We start from the raw sequence: 19,384 nt of genomic DNA, 5'->3' as shown, positions 1-19,384 counted from the left end.
AAGGACCGTTCCTCACACTTACGACCCCCGTAGTCACGTGATCAAAATTCAGAGGCTCGTATTTATCACGGTCTCAGGGTCCCGGGGTCCTGTGATTCCCCTCTTGGCCGCCTTCTGACATGCAAAGTCGACGGGCAAGGCAGACTCCCACGACAACCTTGTTCCTAACTTAAAAACTGCAGCGATTCCCTTAACAACGGTTGGCAAGATAGCTCCTAAAAGGGGGCAAGGGTCACTTAACGGCCTCACTTAGCCACAGAAATGTCCGTGGTTTAAGTCGAGGACGACGGGCCTAAAAATGACCCATCTGTTTATCCCTTTTCTCTAGAAATAATCAAGGCCGACCAGCTCTCTGATTTTTCTGGGCTGTTTCTCCATGTAAGGATGTGGGTTTGTGTTATTTTGCGGGGGAAACACCCGGAACAAACAAGGGGAAATGATGAAGAATTGCACAGGGATAAGGGGAGGGGGGGGAAACACATCTTTTATTTTTTATTTTTAAGCCCGTGGAATAAGGAAACAACTTTACAACGGTGACCTCATAGATCAGCAAGCGAGGTCAAGTCGCCTTCCAACCGTCCCCTCGTCTTTTTTTTTTTTCTTCTCTTTTTATTTTCCAGCTCTTCCAACGCCAGATCCAGAGGGAATCTGGCCGCGCAGTTTTTCCCGACAAACACGTCTTCTTTCCAAAGCAGGAGCTTTCGTGAGAAGCTCACACACACACAAAAGCTTCTGCTTTTGAGCAAAGACGCGTTCGTCTCGGACCGACTGCCACCAAACTCCCGGCTTTCCGCCATCCCGGATCCACTCCACTCGCCCTGCAAAAAAAAAAAAAAATCCCACTTCCAAACATCCCTCAGTCAGTAACAGGGCCAGCAGCTGGAAGAGCCGGGAAACGATGTTGGAGAAGGTTGCAGAAGTAACATCTGGAGCTGAGTTTCGAGGCTGTCCTTTGAAAGAGACCCCCTCCCAATCCAGCGGGGCTGGCCCTCTTCCCGTCCTTGTTCTTCCAGCTCCAGCCAGGCTCCCTGGAACAGGTGAGGGTCTGCCTGAGGTCCGAGCAGAGTCCGTGGCTGGGCTGCGTGGTCCCTCCGTTGCAGACCCGATCCCTGGCTGCAATCGACAGAATCTTCCTCCTCCGAGTCCGGATCCCAGAGCCCATCTTTGTACCCATCAGGTTCTCTGATCCCCAACTGTCCCAGTCAGGAAAACAAAATCCGGTGGTCCAAGGCACGGATCTCCCTTTGGCTGGCTTCTCCGACAGACAGGTGCCCAGGGCTCACCGCCGCAGCATCCTCACCTGATTCCCGCCTCTGGCTTTCAGACAGCTGCCGCCAGCGAGCTCCCTCCGGCTGCCCTAGAGTAGACGGAAGAGGAGAAAAGCTGGAGTTGCCTCTTCCATAGAGTCAGCCCTCCAGGCGTTCCTACACTGTCCTCTGGGCTCCAGATGGGGAGGGGGGATGGGGTGGGGTGGGGGCGCAGGGAAGGAATCCAACTTTCTGCTAATCTCAACCGTAGATTTGTTTATTATAAATGTGTTGGGGTTTTTCAATGAATAAAAGAATAATTTGGTAGGTTATAAGAGAAACGTCTCTGTAAATGATGTAGAATAGATAGACAGAAATAGAGAAAGAGAAATACGGATAGATAGAGCAGGGGTCCCCAACTCCTAGTCTGTGGACCAGTACCGCACCACGGCATGGCAGCAACCGGTCCGCACAAACAACCAAAGTCCCATCCGTGAGATGCAGGCAGCACACAAAACCACACACCCTCCGGTCCGCAGAAAAAATGCCCCTCCACGGAACCGGTCCCTGGTGCCCAAAAGGTTGGGGACCTCTGAGATAGAGGCAAAGGGGGAGAGACAGAGAAAGAGAGAGAGTAGAGAGGGATAGATAGATGATAGGTAGGTAAGTAGATAGGAAGGAAGGAAGATAGATAGATGTGATTAGACAAACAGATAGAATATGTGATTAGATAGACATAGATAACAACAACAATAATAATAAAGTTGGAAGGGACCTTGGAGGTCATCAAGTCCAACCCCCTGCTCAGGCAGGTAACCCTATACCATTTTGGACAAATGGCTGTCCAGTTTCTTCTTAAAAACTTCCAGTGTTGGAGCATTCACCACTTCTGGGGGCAGGTTGTTCCACTGGTTAATTGTTCTAACTGTCAGGAGTTTCTCCCTAGATAGATAGATAGATAGATAGATAGATAGATAGATAGATAGATAGATAGATAGATAGATAGATAGACAGACAGACAGACAGACAGACAGATAGGAGAGAAAGGTAGGTAGGTAGGTAGGTAGGTAGGTAGGTAGGTAGGTAGGTAGATAGATAGATAGATAGATAGATAGATAGATAGATAGATAGATAGATAAGAGAATGATAGATAAGAGAATGATAGATAAGAGAAAGGTAGATAGATAGATAGATAGATAGATAGATAGATAGATAGATAGATAGATAGATAGATAGATAAGAGAATGATAGATAAGAGAATGATAGATAAGAGAAAGGTAGATAGATAGATAGATAGATAGATAGATAGATAGATAGATAGATAAATAGATAGATAGATAGATAGATAGATAGATAGATAGATAGATAGATAGATAAGAGACAGACAGGCAGACAGACAGACAGAGGAATTCTGGGAGTTGAAGTCCACAAGTCATAAAAAGGCCAAGTTTGAAGACCCCTGCTATAAGTCATGATGGTTGTAAAGTGTCCCCCTCTGATTGGACCACATTTTATTGTTTTTATTTTTGTTTTTGCAGTGGTTGTTAAAAGAGAATGCAGCAATTACAGTTACTCCTCAGTTTATGATGGCAGTTGGGACCACAATTTCCACTGCTAAGTAAAGCGGTTGTTAAGTTGCACCCCGGCCTGAAAACATCCACTATTGTAGCACCCACAACTTCACTGATTAATTTATTCTCCCTGTCAGGAAATTCTTCCAGATTTCCAGGTCGGATCGCCCTCTGACCTGCTTCCACCGATCATTACTAGATCCAAGGATCAGCATTGGAGGTTTTCAAGAAGAGACTGGACAACCGTTTGTCCGGAATGGTCTAGGACAGGGGTGTCAAAACTCAATTTCATTGAGGGCCGCATCAGCATTGCGGTTGCCCTCGGGGTGGGTGTGGCCAGGGTGGGTGCGGCCTACTGGGTGGGCATGGATGGAGTGGGTGTGGCCTACTGGGTGGGCGTGGATGGAGTGGGTGTGGCCTACTGGGTGGGCGTGGATGGAGTGGGTGTGGCCTACTGGGTGGACGTGGCCAGCTCTACATTGTTTGCGTCAAGGGTGCCTGTGGGGGCCTGGGCAGGAGTGGGACAGGTCTGAGGGTCTCTGGCAGAAGGGGGGGGGACCGAGGCATGGTCCACTGGAGGAGCCCCACTGCCTGCCGAAACCCCTCCCCCAGAGCCCATCAAGCCGGATAGGTGAAGTAGGCGAGGGCCATTTGCTGGCCACTTCCAGGCGATGGTCCATTTCTTCATTCCTCACAAAGGGGGACCCCTCCCCAGCATGCACCCAGGGGACAAGGCCGACGCGGCAGGGGCTGGTTCCTCGCTGTTTCCAGACGGCCTTGTGGAGCTAAGACTGAATGCATTTCAGCATAGATGGCCACCACAGAATTGTACATTGGCTCCCGGCCGGCCTGGGCCAGGGATAAGGCAGCGGGGGCCGTTCCCTCACTGTTTCCAGGATGGCTTCGCGGGCCACATGAAACCACTTTGCGGGCCGCATCCGGCCCCCTGGCCTTGTGTTTGACATGTCTGATCTAGGGTCTCCTGCTGGACCAGGGGGTTGGACTAGAGGACCTCCAAGTTCTCTTCCGACTCTGTCATTCAGGGCTCTTTCCCCATTAGCCAACAGTAGGGAGGAGACTGAAAGTCTTCATGCCAAGGAGAGGCTGGATCCCCATATGCAATTCCAGCTCTGGCTTCAGCTGTGGTGCAGAATATAAGCCTATGTGTGAATGTTCCAAAGGGGCTTTTTTTTTTCCCAAAAGGCAATTGGATTTTCTTTGTTTTTCTTTGAAGACATTTTGCTTCTCATCCAAGAAGCTTCTTCAGAAGTGACCAGAAGTGAAACGTCTTCAAGGAAAAGCAAAGAAAGGAATAGAATAGACTAGAATAGAAATAAGAAAAGAGAATAGAAGAGAATAGAATTAGAAATAAGAATAGAATTACAGAATAGAATAGAATTACAGAATGGAATACAATTACAGAATAGAATAGCATAGCATAGAATAGAAATAAAAATAGAATAGAAGTAGAAATAAGAAGAGAATTAGAAATACGAATAGAATTACAGAATAGAATAGAATAGAATAGAATAGACAGATTTTAGAATAGACTGTAGAATACTGTAGAACAGATTATAGAATAGGATATGATAGGACAGGATAGAACAGAACAGGATAAAATAGAACAGAGCAGAATAGAACAAACAGAATGTAGAACAGAACAGAATAGAATAGAGTAAAATAGATAGATTTTAGAATAGAATAGAACAGATTGTAGAATAGAACAGAGGATAGGATAGGATAGGACAGGACAGAATAAGATAGAACAGAATAGGAGAGAATAGGATAGAATAAAACAGAACAGGACAGAATAGAACAGAACAGAATAGAACTGATTATAAATAGAATAGGATAGGATAGGATAGGATTAGTACAGATTGTACACAGAACAGAATAGAATATATAATAACAGAGTTGGAAGGGACCCTGGAGGTCATCTAGTCCAACTCCCTGCTCAGGCAGGAAACCCTAGACCATTTCAGACAAATGGCTGCCCAGTCCCTTCTTGAAAACTTCCAGTGTTGGAGCATTCACCGCTTCTGGAGGCAGGTTGTTACACTGGTTAATTGTTCTCACTGTCAGGAAGTTTCTCCTTAGTTCCAGGTTGCTTCTCTCTTTGGTTAGTTTCCACCCGTTGCTTCCTGTCCTGCCTTCAGGCGCTTTAGAGAATAAGTCCAGTTGCCTTTTGAACAACAACAACAACAAAAGCACCTTTGGGACAGCCATGACCTGGATGACTGAGAATCTCCACAGGCACCTACGTGTGAATGCACATTCTTGCATCTTAGTGCCTCTGAGCTCTGAGCAGGGCTTGAGGCTAAAGGGGACCCAGAAAAATCGGTGTTCGGCCTTTCCTGGAATCCAGCAGATGACCTCACCGAAATTTGCCCCTAGCAAAGGTTGAGAAGTCATCGGAATCCAGAACAGCCTGGAATCCCAACTGCTTCCCATGCTAAGGTCCAGTGGCTTTCCATGGGGGGAGGGAGGGAAGAGAGGGAGCTCATTTGCAAAGCCACACCCCCTTGTCCCACAAGATTTTCGACCAGCTGAAAAAACACCACCGCAAATACCATTGCGGTTATGTGAACTTCTTCTGCCTTTGGCCCGAGGGTCCCTGCCTGTACGAAAATAGCCTTTGGAGCAGTTGCTTCCCAACCTTGGCAACTTTAAGACGGGTGGACTTCAACTCCCAGAATTCCCCAGCCAGCCAGCATGGATTTGACGAAAGGGGATGAAATCAGGGGCTGGAGGGATTGCTGTCACACCAGAAAGGAAGTTGGGATACTGAGTTTGTTTATATCTGTTGAAAACAAGGTTGGAACTTCCCAAGTTCCTTCCTTCCATCAAACCTCCTCCCTCCCTCCCTAATTATCCTTTCTTCCCTTCCTTCCTTCCCTCCTTCACATCAAACGTCTTCCCTCCCTCCCTAATTATCCTTCCTTCCCTCCTTCCTTCCTTCCTTCTTTCACATCAAACTTCCTCCCTCCCTAATTATCTTTCTTGCTTCCCTCCTTCCTATCAAACTTCCTCCCTCCCTCCCTATTTATCCTTCTTTCCTTCATATCAAACTTCCTCTCTCCCTAATTATCCTTCCTTCCTTCCTTCCTTCCTAACTTCCAAACTTCCTCCCTCCTTAATCTTTCTTTCTTTCTTTCCTTCCTTCCTTCCTTCCTTCACAAACTTCCTCCCTCCCTAATTTCCTTCCTTCCTTCCAAACTTCCTCCCTCCCTAATTATCTTTCCTTCCTTCCTTCCTTCCTTCCTTCCTAACTTCCTCCCTCCCTAATTATCTTTCCTTCCTTCCTTCCTTCCTTCCTTCCTTCCCAAACTTCCTCCCTCCCTAATTATCCTTCCTTCCTTCCTTCCTTCACATCAAACTTCCTCCCTCCCTCCTTAATTATCCTTCTTTCCCTTCTTCCTATCAAGCTTCTTCCCTCTCTCCCTAATTATCCTCCCTCCCTAATTATCTTTCCTTCCATCCTTCCTTTCTATCAGACTTCCTCCTCCCTCCTTAATTATCCTTACTTCCTTCCTTCACATTGAACTTCCTTCCTCCCTAATTATTTCCTTCTTTCCCTCCTTCCTTCCAAACGTCCTCCCTCCCTATCTATCCTTCCCACCTCCCTCTCTTCTCCTCTTCCTAATCAAAGAGACAAGCAATCTAGAACCAAGGAGAAATTTCCTGATAGTGAGAACAATTAACCAGTGGAACTGCTTGCCTCCAGAAGTTGTGGGCGCTCCATCACTGGAGGCTTTTGAGAAGAGTCTGGAGAGCCCTTTGTCTGAAATGGCATAGGGTCTCTTGTTTGAGCAGGGGGTCGGACTAGAAGACCTCCATGGTTATTCTGTTATCTAAGCCCACGTTGTATGAGATCCCGTTCCATTTCGAGAAAGGACTATTTTTAAACTGCCCCCAAAGTGCTTGTTTGTCAGAATCTCAGAGCTGGAAAAGGGAAAACATCAGTGACTGCAAGCTTCACCAGATCCTCCGTTTGCAGGGGCAGTTTACCTTGAAATATTAGACAGTACAGCAAAGAGAGCAAAACAAAGCAGCATGGATTCAGAACGCTAACTGAGAGGGCGATTGCTCTAACTGAGCAAAAACGCTCTAACACAATGTTTCTCAACCTTGGCCACTAAGAGGCATGGACCCTCAACTCCAAGAATTCCCCAGCCAGCATACCTGTGCTCTGGAGAGTTAAAGATAGGATAGGATAGGATAGGATAGGATAGGAAATATGGAGTGGAGTGGAGTGGAGTGGAGTGGAGTGGAGTGGAGTGGAGTAGAGTAGAGTAGAGTAGAGTAGAGTAGAGTAGAGTAGAGTAGAGTAGAGTAGAGTAGAGTAGAATAGAATACTGAGAATAGAGTCAGATTTTTGTAGAGTAGAGTAGAGTAGAATACTGAGAATAGAGTCAGATTTTTAAAGAGTAGAGTAGAATAGAGTAGAATACTGAGAATAGAGTCAGATTTTTAAAGAGTAGAGTAGAGTAGAGTAGAATACTGAGAATAGAGTCAGATTTTTAAAGAGTAGAGTAGAGTAGAGTAGAGTAGAGTAGAATACTGAGAATAGAGTCAGATTTTTAAAGAGTAGAGTAGAGTAGAGTAGAGTATACTGAGAATAGAGTCAGATTTTTAAAGAGTAGAGTAGAGTAGAGTAGAGTAGAATACTGAGAATAGAGTCAGATTTTTAAAGAGTAGAGTAGAGTAGAGTAGAGTAGAATACTGAGAATAGAGTCAGATTTTTAAAGAGTAGAGTAGAGTAGAGTAGAGTACTGAGAATAGAGTCAGATTTTTAAAGAGTAGAGTAGAGTAGAGTAGAGTAGAGTAGAGTAGAGTACTGAGAATAGAGTCAGATTTTTAAAGAGTAGAGTAGAGTAGAGTAGAGTAGAATACTGAGAATAGAGTCAGATTTTTAAAGAGTAGAGTAGAGTAGAATACTAGAGAATAGAGTCAGATTTAGAGTTAAAGAGTAGAGTAGAGTAGAGTAGAGTAGAGTAGAGTAGAGTAGAATACTGAGAATAGAGTCAGATTTTTAAAGAGTAGAGTAGAGTAGAGTAGTATACCGAGAATAGAGTCAGATTGTTAAAGAGTAGAGTAGAGTAGAGTAGAGCAGAGTAGAATACTGAGATTTTTAAAGAATAGAATAGAATAGAGTAGAGTAGAATAGCTTTGACATTTTAAATGTACATTAATCAGCATACATTAAAAATGAGATTTCGTTGCATACGGCTCTCAAAGGGTAACCATCTCCAATATACACTGCCAAAAACGTGCCCCAAAAATTATGTATATACCAACATACACACACTTATGTGGCCCAGAAAAACAACACAGTCTGGTTCGGACTATGTATACATATACATGGGAAGAAAAACGAATCTTGCGATTTTACCAGATGGATGCCATCAGGAACAAAGCTGTTACGGACTCTGGTAGTCTTGCTATAAATACTTCAAAACCTCCTCTTAGAGGGGAGCAACAGCAACAGACCCTGAAGTGGCTCTCTCACAATGCTTCGAGCTCAAAGCACACAGCGCTTATAAGCAGGGTCCTGAATAACAGGAAGCGAGCTTCCTATGGTCTTCCCGACTGTCCTCACCACTCTCTGCATGGAGCTTCTCTCTGAGGCTCTGCTACCCCCAAACCAGACAGGGATGCAACTTAGCAAATAGGTAAGCTGAATCTAACCTAGGCCGCATATTAAAAAGTAGAGATAGATGTCACCTTGCCGACAAAGGTATGTCTAGCCCAGTGGTTCTCCACCTGTGGGTCGGGACCCCATTTGGGGTCGAACGACCATTTCACGGGGGTCGCCAAACAACGCAGTCCGCCATTTTTTTCCCCTTTTCCTTAGCTGTGCTCCTCCCTTTTATTCTATTGGCTTTTGAAAGCCAATAGAATAGACTCTCTTGAATAGAGTCTAATTCTGTTGGCTTTCAAAAGCCAATAGGAATTGTCCAGGCTGTCTCTGCCCTGCTGAGCCCACCAAAAGTCCCATTCTGCAAACGGTGCTGCACCAGTTGAGTAGTCCTCGACTTACAACCAGTTGAGTAGTCCTCGACTTACGACCAGTTGAGGGTCGCGGCATTAAAAAGGTTGAGAACCACTGGTCTAGCCAAAGCTATGGCTTTCCCCAGGAGTAATGTATGGTCGTGAGGGTTGGACCACAGGGAAGACAGAGCGCCGAAGAACTGATGCTTTCAAATTGCGATGTTGGGAAGACTCTGGACTGCAAGGTGATCTAACCAGTCACGCTTAAAAGAAACCAAGCCCTTTGGAAGGATAGATGCTGAAGCTGAAGCTCAAATAATGTGTCCACCTAGTGAGAAGAGAGGACTCCTTGGAGAAGACCCAGATGTTGGGGAAAGATGGAAGGCCAAAGGAGAAGGGGACAGCAGAGGATGAGATGGTTAGATGGGGTCAATGATGCAATGAATGTGAATTTGGGCAAGCTCCAGGAGACAGAGGAGGACAAGGGGACCTGGCATGCTAAGGTCCATGGGTGTCTACAGAGATTCTCAGTCATCCAGGTCATGGTTGTCCCAAAGTTGCTTTTTTCAAGAGGCAACTGGACTTCCATTTTTTTTCTTTGGTTTCACTCCCCATCCAAGAAGCTCCTTCAGGTTCTGACTGAATGGTGGGAAAAGGAAGGATTTATACTCCTTGCAGACAGCTGGTCGTTTGCTTTCTTTTAGAGGGTCGTTGAGGCCACCTGGAGGTTGACCTGTGTCCTCGGGGTCACCTGAGGGGTGCAAATGGGCGTGGAGCCTTCTTGGCTGCAGGATGTTTTTCTGCCCTGGGTCCCTTTCCGGTTGAAGACGGGCGCAGGATGATGGGGATGAGTCTGTGTTGTCTGCGTCTCAAACTGAAGTCCATGGGGTTGCATAGAGCCGGACATGGCTTAGTAACTGAACCTTGTGGGGCTGTAAGAATTGGACCGTAAGGGTGGCTGAGCACGAAGAATTGATACTTTCGAATTGGGGTGCTGAAGAAGACTCCTCAGAATCCCTTGGACCTGAAGGAGATCTAATCAGTCAATCGTAAAAGAAGTCCACCCTGACCCTTCTTTGGAAAAACAGACCCTGACGCTGAGGTTCAAACACTTTGGCCATCCAATGAGAAAGCAGGACTCCTTGGAAAAGACCCCGATGTTGGGGAAGATGAAAGACGAAAGGGACGGCAGAGGAGAAAATGGTTAGATAATGGATGCAATGAACGTGAACTTGAGCAAACTCCAGGAGATGGTGGAGGACTAGGAGCTTGGCATTCCATGGTCCATGCGGTTGCAAGAGTCAGACATGACTTAACAACTGAAGAACAAAAAGCTGAACCTATATGAGTTCATTCACTGATATACGGGCTTGGTATAATAGTAGTAGTAGTAGTAGTAATAATAATAATAATAATAATAATAATAATAATAATAATAACAACAACAACAATAATAATAATATAAAAGTTGGAAGGGACCTTGGAGGTCTTCTAGTCCAACCCCCTGCTCAGGCAGGAAACCCTGGCCTATACCATTTCAGACAAATGGCTGTCCAGTCTCTTCTTAACAACTTCCAGTGTTGGAGCACCCACAGGTTCTGGAGGCAGGTTGTTCCACTGGTTAATTGTTCTCACTGTCAGGAAGTTTCTCCTTAGTTCCAGGTTGCTTCTCTCCTTGATGAGTTTCCTTCCATTGCTTCTTGTCCTGCCTTCTGGTGCTTTGTAGAATAGAATGGAATGGAATAGAATAGAATAATAGTTGGAAGAGATCTTGGAGGTCATCTAGTCCAACCCCCTGCTCAGGCAGGAAACCTTATATCATTTCAGACAAATGGCTGTCCAGTCTCTTCTTAAAAACTTCCAGTGTTGGAGCAGTCACCGCTTCTGCAGGCAGGTTGTTCCACTGGTTAATTGTTCTCACTGTCAGGAAATTTCTCCTTAGTTCCAGGTTGCTTCTCTCCTTGATGAGTTTCCTTCCATTGCTTCTTGTCCGGCCTTCAGGCGCTTTGGAGAATAGCTTGTGTCTCTGGGTTTGGCTTTGCTATGGATTTACTGTTTGTTATTATTATACTCAGAATTTTAATCCCACAGTGCTATACATGGTGGAAAATATAGGTAGTCCTTGACCTACGACAAGAATTCAGCCCAACATTTTGAAAGGAAATTTTCAAAGGAAAACAAGAAAGTCCAGTTACCTCTGGGAAAAAAGCACCTTTGGGACAACCATGGCCTGGATGACTGAGAATCTCCATCGACATTTAGCCAGGCACTTTGGGATGAACCCCCTTCGAAGGGTGGAGGAGCATGAACAGATTTCCCGAAAACACGGCAGACTCCAGGAACTCTTTGCACTTCAGTTGGAGATGCAGACAACGCAGACTCATCCCCATCATCCTGCGCCCGTCTTCAACCGGGAAGGGACCCAGGGCAGAAAAATGTCCTGCAGCCAAGACTCCATGCCCATTTGCACCCCTCAGGTGACCCAGAGGACACAGGTAAATCTCCAGGTGGCCTCAACGACTCTCTAAAAGAAGGCAAATGACCAGCTGTCTGCAAGGAGTATAAATCCTTCCCTTCCCCACCATCCAGTTGGAACCTGAAGAAGCTTCTTGGACGAGAAGCGAAACGTCTTCAATCTAATATGGTGAATGGGGAATATTATCACCATCCACCAGAAGACAAGAAGTAACGGGTGGAAACTGATCAGGGAGAGAAGCAACTTGGAATTAAGGAGAAACTTCCTGATAGTTTCCTTCCAATTAACCAGTGGAACAACCTGCTTCCAGAAGCAGTGAATGCTCCAACACTGGAAGTTTTTAAGAAAAGACTGGACAGCCATTTGTCTGAAATGGTATAAGATTTCTTGCCTGAGTAGGGGGTTGGACTAGAAGACCTCCAAGGTCCCTTCCAACATCATGATCATTATTATTATTATTATTAATAATAATAATCGCAGCCAGATGTTCAGACTGGATTTGGCATTTTGTCTACTTATCGAGTCCTTATCCAGGACCTGGGATAGGCGGATGTGGATGTTTGATGGTATTACTACTACTACTACTACTACTACTACTACTATTATTATTATTATTATTATTATTATTATTATTATTATTATTTCCACTGGTGCACCAAGCTGTTCTTTCTGGTGCACCAAAACACCAGAAGGCAGGACAAGAAGCAACGGATGGAAACTAATCAAGGAGAGAAGCAACCTAGAACTAAGGAGAAATTTACTGGCAGTGAGAACAATTAACCAGAGAAACAACCTGCCTCCAAAAGCGGTGAATGCTCCAACACTGGAAGTTTTTAAGAAGTGACTGGACAGCTATTTGTCCGAATTGGTATAGGGTTTCCTGCCTAAGGGGGTTGGACTAGCTGGTCTCCAAGGTCCCTTCCAACTTTATTAACTATTCTGGAAAGAGTGCAGAAAAGAGCAACAAAGATGATCAGGGGACTGGAGGCTAAAACATACAAGGAACGGTTGCTGGAATTGGGTATGTCTAGTTTAATGAAGAGAAGGACAAGGGGGGACATGACAGCAGTGTTCCAATATCTCAGGGGCTGCCCCAAAGAAGAGGCAGTCAAGCTATTCTCCAAAGCGCCTGAAGGCAAGACAAGAAGCAATGGATGGAAACTAATCAAGGAGAGGAGCAACCTAGAACTAAGGAGAAGCTTACTGACAGTGAGAACAATTAACCAGTGGAACAGCTTTGCTTCCAGAAGTTGTGAATGCTCCATCACTGGAAGCTTTTAAGAAGAGACTGGACAACTGTTTGTCTGAAATGGTGTAGGGTTTCCTGCCTGAGCAGGGAGTTGGATTAGATGACCTCCAAGGTCCCTTCCAGCTTCTATTCTATTCATTCCACTCTCCCAGGGAAAAGAACACATTAAGACAACAGCTTAGTAATCGTCCTTCCTCACGAGCCTCAGATGGTTAACCTGGGCTACTGAGAAGCTAAAATCCAATCCCTTTACTTCTAACTTACTTTTTAACATTCTCAGTGACGGAGGAGTTCTTGACAATAAAATTGCAGATAAAAAAAATAAATAAATCTGACATTCCCACTCATCCAAGCTCCAGCATTTTCAAAAATTATCCTTTGCAAGTTGCATGGTGTTAGTCCCCTGATTAAGAGGTGACCCCCCTCAAACTGTGTTATAGTGGAGATTTCCCTTCTGCTATTTTTAATCCTGGTTCAGCTAGGACAGCAAACCACGGTTTATGTTAGTAACTTAGGCCAGTTTGATCTAATGGTTAAGGTACCAGGCTAGTTCTAGTCCCACCTTAGGCATGGAAGCCAGTGGGTGACTTTGGGCCAATCAGCAGGAGACGGTGAGTTCTAGTCCTGCCTTAGTCATAAAAGCAGACTGGGTGACTTTGGGCCAATGACCAGGAGACGGTGAGTTCTAGTCCTGCCTTAGCCATGAAAACGGACTGGGTGACTTTGGGCCAATTGCCAGGAGACGGTGAGTTCTAGTCCTGCCTTAGCCATGAAAACGGACTGGGTGACTTTCGGCCAATTGCCAGGAGATGGTGAGTTCTAGTCCTGCCTTAGCCATGAAAACAGACTGGTTGAGTTTGGGCCAATCGCCAGGAGACGGTGAGTTCTAGTCCTGCCTTAGCCATGAAAACGGACTGGGTGACTTTGGGTCAATTGCCAGGAGACGGTGAGTTCTAGTCCTGCCTTAGCCATGAAAACGGACTGGGTGACTTTCGGCCAGTTCCTCTCTCTCAGCCCACCTCACAGGATTGTTGTGGGGAGAAGGAGGAAGGAGTGTTGGATATATTCACCGTCTTGACTTATTTGCAAAACTAATAAAGGCAGGATACAAATAAATAAACCAGTCTAGGCACTCAGCTGCGTTTCAGACAGAAACTACCAAGATTGTCATTATTCTCCACTATCGGACCTTTTCCGCAAATTCTAGCCTGCCTTTTTGAGGGGATTAAACTAGTTAGTTTCAATTGATGGCTGAAGTAATTAAGTGAAATCACACTTTTTTCAGTTAAGATGGCTTCACGCATTGTCCTCGGGCCTTTTGGGGGGAACTGCCTGTTTTTCGTTAACTACTGTGTGTAAGCCCAAATGTCTATCCTTTTTTTTTTCTTCTCCTTTTTTTTTTGGCAAAAGTGGAGTAGTGGGCACACAAGGATGCCCACCAGTTGTCGTAAATTGCAAAACCTACACGAAAATTTCCTTCATGCATTTTTTTCTCTTCCCAAACATCAGAACAAGATTTTTTTTTTTTTTGTTCTTTCTGGCACATCCAAACTTCCTCTTTTTACACCCACATCAGATCCACCCAACCCTTCCTATGTTTGGCATGTGGGAATGGAATTTGCATCGAAATTTTCGATCAGGGCTGCATAGACTAAAATATTTGGCAGGCGAGGTTGCATCTAAAAACAAGCAAAACAGATAATTAACGGGGATCTAATCAAAGGTCCAGCTACATGCCTATCTACCAAGAAGAGATATGAGTGTGAAATATTTCAGCAGCCACTTCTAACTTGTCTTTCAGAGATTTGGGACACAACCCATCATTCAAGATTGTGTGTCTGGAAGTCGTCTCATGTCACTCTAGGCCAGTGATGGCGAACCTTTGAGAGACCGAGTGCCCAAACTGCAACCCAAAACCCACTTATTTATCGCAGGGTGCCAGGTGGGCGTAGCCCACTGGGTGGGCGTGGCTGTGGTGGTCATGGCAGATTGGGTGGGTGTGGCCAAGGTGGGCGTGATCATCTCAATGTTGCTCGTGGGGAGGGACGCCTATGGGGGCCAGGCAGGGCTGGGGGAGATCCAGGGGGTCTCTAGCAGGTGGGGCAGTGGGCAGGAGGCTCGTCCTGTGGGGTGAGGCGAGGCAAGGCGAGGCAGGGTAGGGGTGCCATTGTCACAGGGCAAAGGGGGCCAGGGGGGCTGCTGCCTGACACTATCGGCCCCTGCACACAGAGGCCAGCAAGCACATGGGTAGTGGGATGCATCCAGCCATGTAGGACCTCGGTGAGTTAGTGGTCAGCTGGTTGAAGAGGGACAGTTGCCATCTCCGGGGCATGGCGCGCTTGCCCACACAGAGGGCTCTGAGTGCCGCCTCTGGCACGCGTGCCATAGGTTCGCCATCACTGGGCTAGACCTCCCCAGTTCCTGCAATCATGTATTATACAATTTAGCCTGCAGAAACTTTATCATCTCTGTGGCTCTTCTCGGCACTCCTTCTAAGATTTCGACCTCTTTTTTTGTATGGTAGTGACTGGAAGTGGACACAACACAGGCACTCCTCGACTGGCGACCACAACTGAGCCCAAAAATTCTAGGCTGTGTGTGTGCCAGGTGAGAAAGTTATAGGACTCTTTAAAGACCATCAATATGGTCATTCACTATTTGCTCGTTAACAGAAAATCAAGTTTCATCCCCTTTTTAATTCCCCCGTTTTGTCAACATCAGTCAGACAGGCTGAGTTTAAGACGAGGGTCTGGCTCGGGAATTCTGGGAGTTGAAGTCCACCCATCTTAAAGTGGCCAAGATTGAGAAACACTGATTTACAGAGAGGCTGGGGAATTCTGGGAGTTGAAGTCCACCCATCTTAAAGTGGCCAAGATTGAGAAACACTGATTTACAGAGAGGCTGGGGAATTCTAGGAGTTGAAGTCCACCCATCTTAAAAGTTATCAAGGTTGAGAAACACTGGTTTACAGAGAGGCCAGGATCGCCCTGAACAAACCAGGTTTGATTTCTCATTGGCAAAGGAACCCCGCCTTTGAAAATGGCACAGACGAGCATGATTCAAATATTGAATTATAACACCAAGAATGACGCCGATCAGCACGTTGTCCATGCTAGGTCTGCAACCTAATTAAGCAGGCTGTGTGATCACTGCCAGCCACTCTGACTCTCAGCTTAATAGATGAAGGTCTGGAGTTATTGTTTGGGGCCTGTTTTGTGTGATCTTGGTGGTGTCAGAGTATAAGGTTATTTTGATCAGAGCTGTCCATTTGCTTTGATCTTTTATCTGCTTTTATGGATTCTGCAATTTCGCAGGCTGCCCAGTGTCTATTGGACTTGGGTGGCTAATAAAGTCAGATAGATAAATAAATGCGATTTTGTACCCAGGGCTGAATAACAGGAGATAGACCTTCTGTACATGGTCCAGAATCCTCCTTCCCTGTTTATTCATTTTCACTTCTACTAGTCCGTTTTAGGATGACTCCAAGCCGGTAAAAACAGGGTCAGAAAGCCAAAGAAGCAAAGGCAAAATAAGGACTTAGCTTGCTTATTATTATGGTTAGTTGCACAGTTAATCAGATGTTATTAATTTTTGCTTCTCTCCTCCTTACAAACTTCTTTGCATTGCTTTTAGTCCCACAACTCTATAACTTGTTGAGAAGGAAGGAAGATGAGAAGAGGGAGGTGAAATAGCAATAGAGAAAAAAGGGAGAGAAAAAAGAGAAAGAAAAAGACAAAAAAGAGAAAAAGAAAGAGAGAGGAGAAATCTAAGAAAAAGAGAGAGAAAGAGAGAAAATGGGAACGAGTGGAGGAGAAATAGAGACAGAAAAAATTGAGAGAGAGAAAAGAAAGATAAACGAGAGAAAGAGAATGAGAAACAGGGAAAAAGAGGGAAGGAAAAATAGAAACAAAGAAAAGGAGAAAAGGAGGGAGGAGAGAGGAAAGAAGGAAGGAAGGGGAGAGGAGGGAGGTGGAATAGCGACAAAAGGGAGAGAAAAAGAAAGAGAGAGGAGAAATCTAAGAGAAAGGGAGAGAAAGGGAGAGAGAATGGGAACGAGTGGAGGAGAAACAGAGAGAGAAAACTGAGAGAGAGAAAAGAAAGATAAACGAGAGAAAGAGGATGAGAGACAGGGAAAAAGAGTGAAGGAGAAATAGAAACCAAGAAAAGGGGGAGAGAGAAAAGGGGAGGGAGAGAGGGAGGGGAGAGGAGGGAGGAGGTGGAATAGCGACAGATTAAAAAAGGGGGAGAAAAAGAAAGAGAGAGGAGAAATCTAAGAGAAAGGGAGAGAAAGAGAGAGAGAATGGGAACGAGTGGAGGAGAAACAGAGACAGAGAAAACAGAGAGAGAAAAGAAAGATAAACGAGAGAAAGAGAATGAGAGACAGGGAAAAAGAGAGGAGAAATAGAAACCAAGAAGAGGGGGAGGAGAAAAGGGGAGGGAAGTAAGTAAGTAAGAAAGAAAGAAAGAGAGAAAGAAAGAAGAAAGAAATGAAAGAAAGAAGAAAGAAAAGAAAGAAAGAAAGAAAAGACAGAAAGAAAGAAAGAAAGAAAGAAAGAAGAAAGAAAAGAAAAGACAGAAAAGAAAGAAAGAAAGAAGTAAGAAAGAAAGAAAGAAAGAAAGAAAGAAAGAAAGAAAGAAAGAAAGAAAGAACCAAACGCCCAGCCTATAGGCCACTCCGGGGGAAGAGGAGGACTTATTCTAAGGACCAGGCGCAGGACTCCAATTCCAGAGCTCCAGGTTCAAATCCCACCAAGCCACCCAACTCCTCGCCCCTGGGAGGGGGGAGCTCGGAGCCAATTCCTCTTCCAGCCACTCCCTCTTCCCCCTTCCTCCCTCGCAGGGCTGTCGTTCGGAAACGGAACCCTTCGGATCCCCCCCCTCCGGCCCTTCCAGCTGCCGAACCCCGTCCCCCGTCCGCAAGAGCACCCCAGAGCCTTCCCAGAGCGGGGGGGGGGGAGAAGGGCGCAACTCACCCCTTTGCGCTGGTTGCTCAGGCAGAAGGTGCAGATGCTGCGGGGCGGTCCGGCCGCGCCTCCTTCGCCCTTGGCCCCGCAGAGGGCGCGGAAGCAGGGCTGGCCGTCCGGGGATCCCTCGCCCAGGAGCAGCACGTTGGCCAGGTGGGAGATGTAGCTGGAGGCCAGGCGCAGCGTCTCGATCTTGGAGAGCTTGCGGTCCACCGGCTCGGTGGGGATGAGGGTGCGCAGGGCGGTGAAGGCCGTGTTCACGCTCTGCGTCCGGTCGCGCTCGCGGGCGTTGGCCGCCTGCCGCTGCTTCACCACCACCACCGGCCCGCGCCCGCCCGGGCCCCGGGCCCGGCCCTCGCAGCAGCCGTACGAGCGCTCCGAGGCGTCGCTCTCGCTCCGCGTCTCCTCCTCCTCCTCCTCCTCCTCCGACAGCAGGCGCAGCTCCGGGTACAGCACGTGGGCGGCCACCGGGCCCAGCACGGTGAAGGCCATGGCTGACCCCCCCCTCCACTCCCCACAAAAAAAAGCCGGGGGGCGCGTCGGGGACCCCGCCAAGCCGCGGCAGGACGGGAGCGGACGGAGCGCCACCGAGCGCAGCTCCCACCCCGCGCGCGCGCCGAGCCAGCTGTGCGGGAGCCCGCCGACCCGCTGGGTATTTAAGGCGCTGGGCGGAGCCGAGCGCCCGAGCCGGCATCTTCGACGACCAATGGGCAGCTCCGGCATCCTCCCGGCTGGCCAATCAGGCGGCCACGCTGCGCCGGGCTCCGAAATTGAAAACGCTTCGCTTGCCGAAAAGTCCCAGCCGAGCGCCGGGTCGCTCGGGCTGCGCACGTGGCGGGGCCGCTTTTGACAGGCCGCCCCGGGCAAGACGCCTCGCAGGGATAGGATAGGACAGAATACAGAATACAGAATGGAATGGAATGGAATAGAATAGAATAGAATAGAATAGAATGGAATGGAATGGAATGGAATGGAATGGAATGGAATGGAATGGAATGGAATGGAAAGGAATAGAAAGGAATGGAATAGAATAGAAAACATGGAATGGAATGGAATGGAATGGAATAGAATAGAATAGAATAGAATAGAATAGAATAGAATAGAATAGAATAGAATAGAATAAACAGATTGTAGATAGAATAGAATGGAATGGAATGGAATACAGAATAGAATAGAGAATACAGAATAGAATAGAATAGAATAGAATAGAATAGAATAGAATAGAATAGAATTAACAGATTGTAGATAAAACAGAATGGAATGGAATGGAATACAGAATACAGAATAGGTTCTCCTGCTCCAGTAGGGGGCTGGACTAGAAGACCTCCAAGATCCCTTCCAACTCTGTTTATTCTATTCTATTCTATTCTATTCTATTCTATTCTGGCAAAACTCACTTAATGGCGGTTTTGCTTAGCAACGGAAGCATATTTTGTGCTCAGCTGTGCTCGTAAGTCAAGGACGGCCTGCATTTTACGCAGTAAAAGTACACATATATTCCAACATCCCCCTACATACTTGAATAGTGGATTTATTTGTGACATTTATTAGCCATCCATCTTGCCCCCCCCCCAGACCCGCGATGTCACGGAAGGGCCCCAAATTTAACCGATCGGGAGAGGGAGGCCCAACCCAAACCTCCTCCTCTCTTTCATTCCCAGCCTCTTCCTTCTGGTTTCCTAAATTCTTCCTTGGCCTTCTCAGCCAGCCAATTTCCCGCAGACCATTCCCTGACCTTGGTGCCCCCCCAAACTCTGACCCGGTTGTGGCATCCCCCAATCTCAGTTACCGACCCCTTAGCACAGGGCTTTTCAACCAGTGGTACGGGTACCACCTGTGGTACATTGGCACCTGGCAGGTGGTACGCGACCATCCTAGAAAAGTGG

General features: G+C 46.6%; 1 protein-coding gene across 2 annotated transcripts; it reads right to left on the bottom strand.

Annotated features, from left to right (window-relative positions):
- Positions 1-442: 442 nt before the first annotated feature.
- TCF15 (transcription factor 15) lies at positions 443-18,274 on the bottom strand. Of its 2 annotated transcripts, none has more exons than XM_039355737.1 (2): positions 17,508-18,274; positions 443-1,357 (listed from the first exon to the last, which is right to left on the bottom strand). In XM_039355737.1, the coding sequence occupies exons 1-2, from the start codon at positions 18,219-18,221 to the stop codon at positions 1,280-1,282; spliced, it is 792 nt and encodes a 263-aa protein (XP_039211671.1). In that variant the 5' UTR covers positions 18,222-18,274; the 3' UTR covers positions 443-1,279. The 2 variants fall into 2 exon arrangements, with proteins under 2 accessions (XP_039211671.1, XP_039211670.1); XM_039355736.1 differs by having other exon boundaries at positions 443-1,346.
- Between the last annotated feature and the right edge of the window lie 1,110 nt (positions 18,275-19,384).

The sequence above is a fragment of the Crotalus tigris genome, unplaced genomic scaffold (genome assembly GCF_016545835.1).
Source record: "Crotalus tigris isolate CLP2741 ecotype Arizona unplaced genomic scaffold, ASM1654583v1 scf7180000018755.946041584:351173, whole genome shotgun sequence".
Classification (NCBI taxonomy): domain Eukaryota; kingdom Metazoa; phylum Chordata; class Lepidosauria; order Squamata; family Viperidae; genus Crotalus; species Crotalus tigris.
Note: the sequence above shows the minus strand (reverse complement) of the source record. Positions and strands in the feature narration are given on the sequence as shown.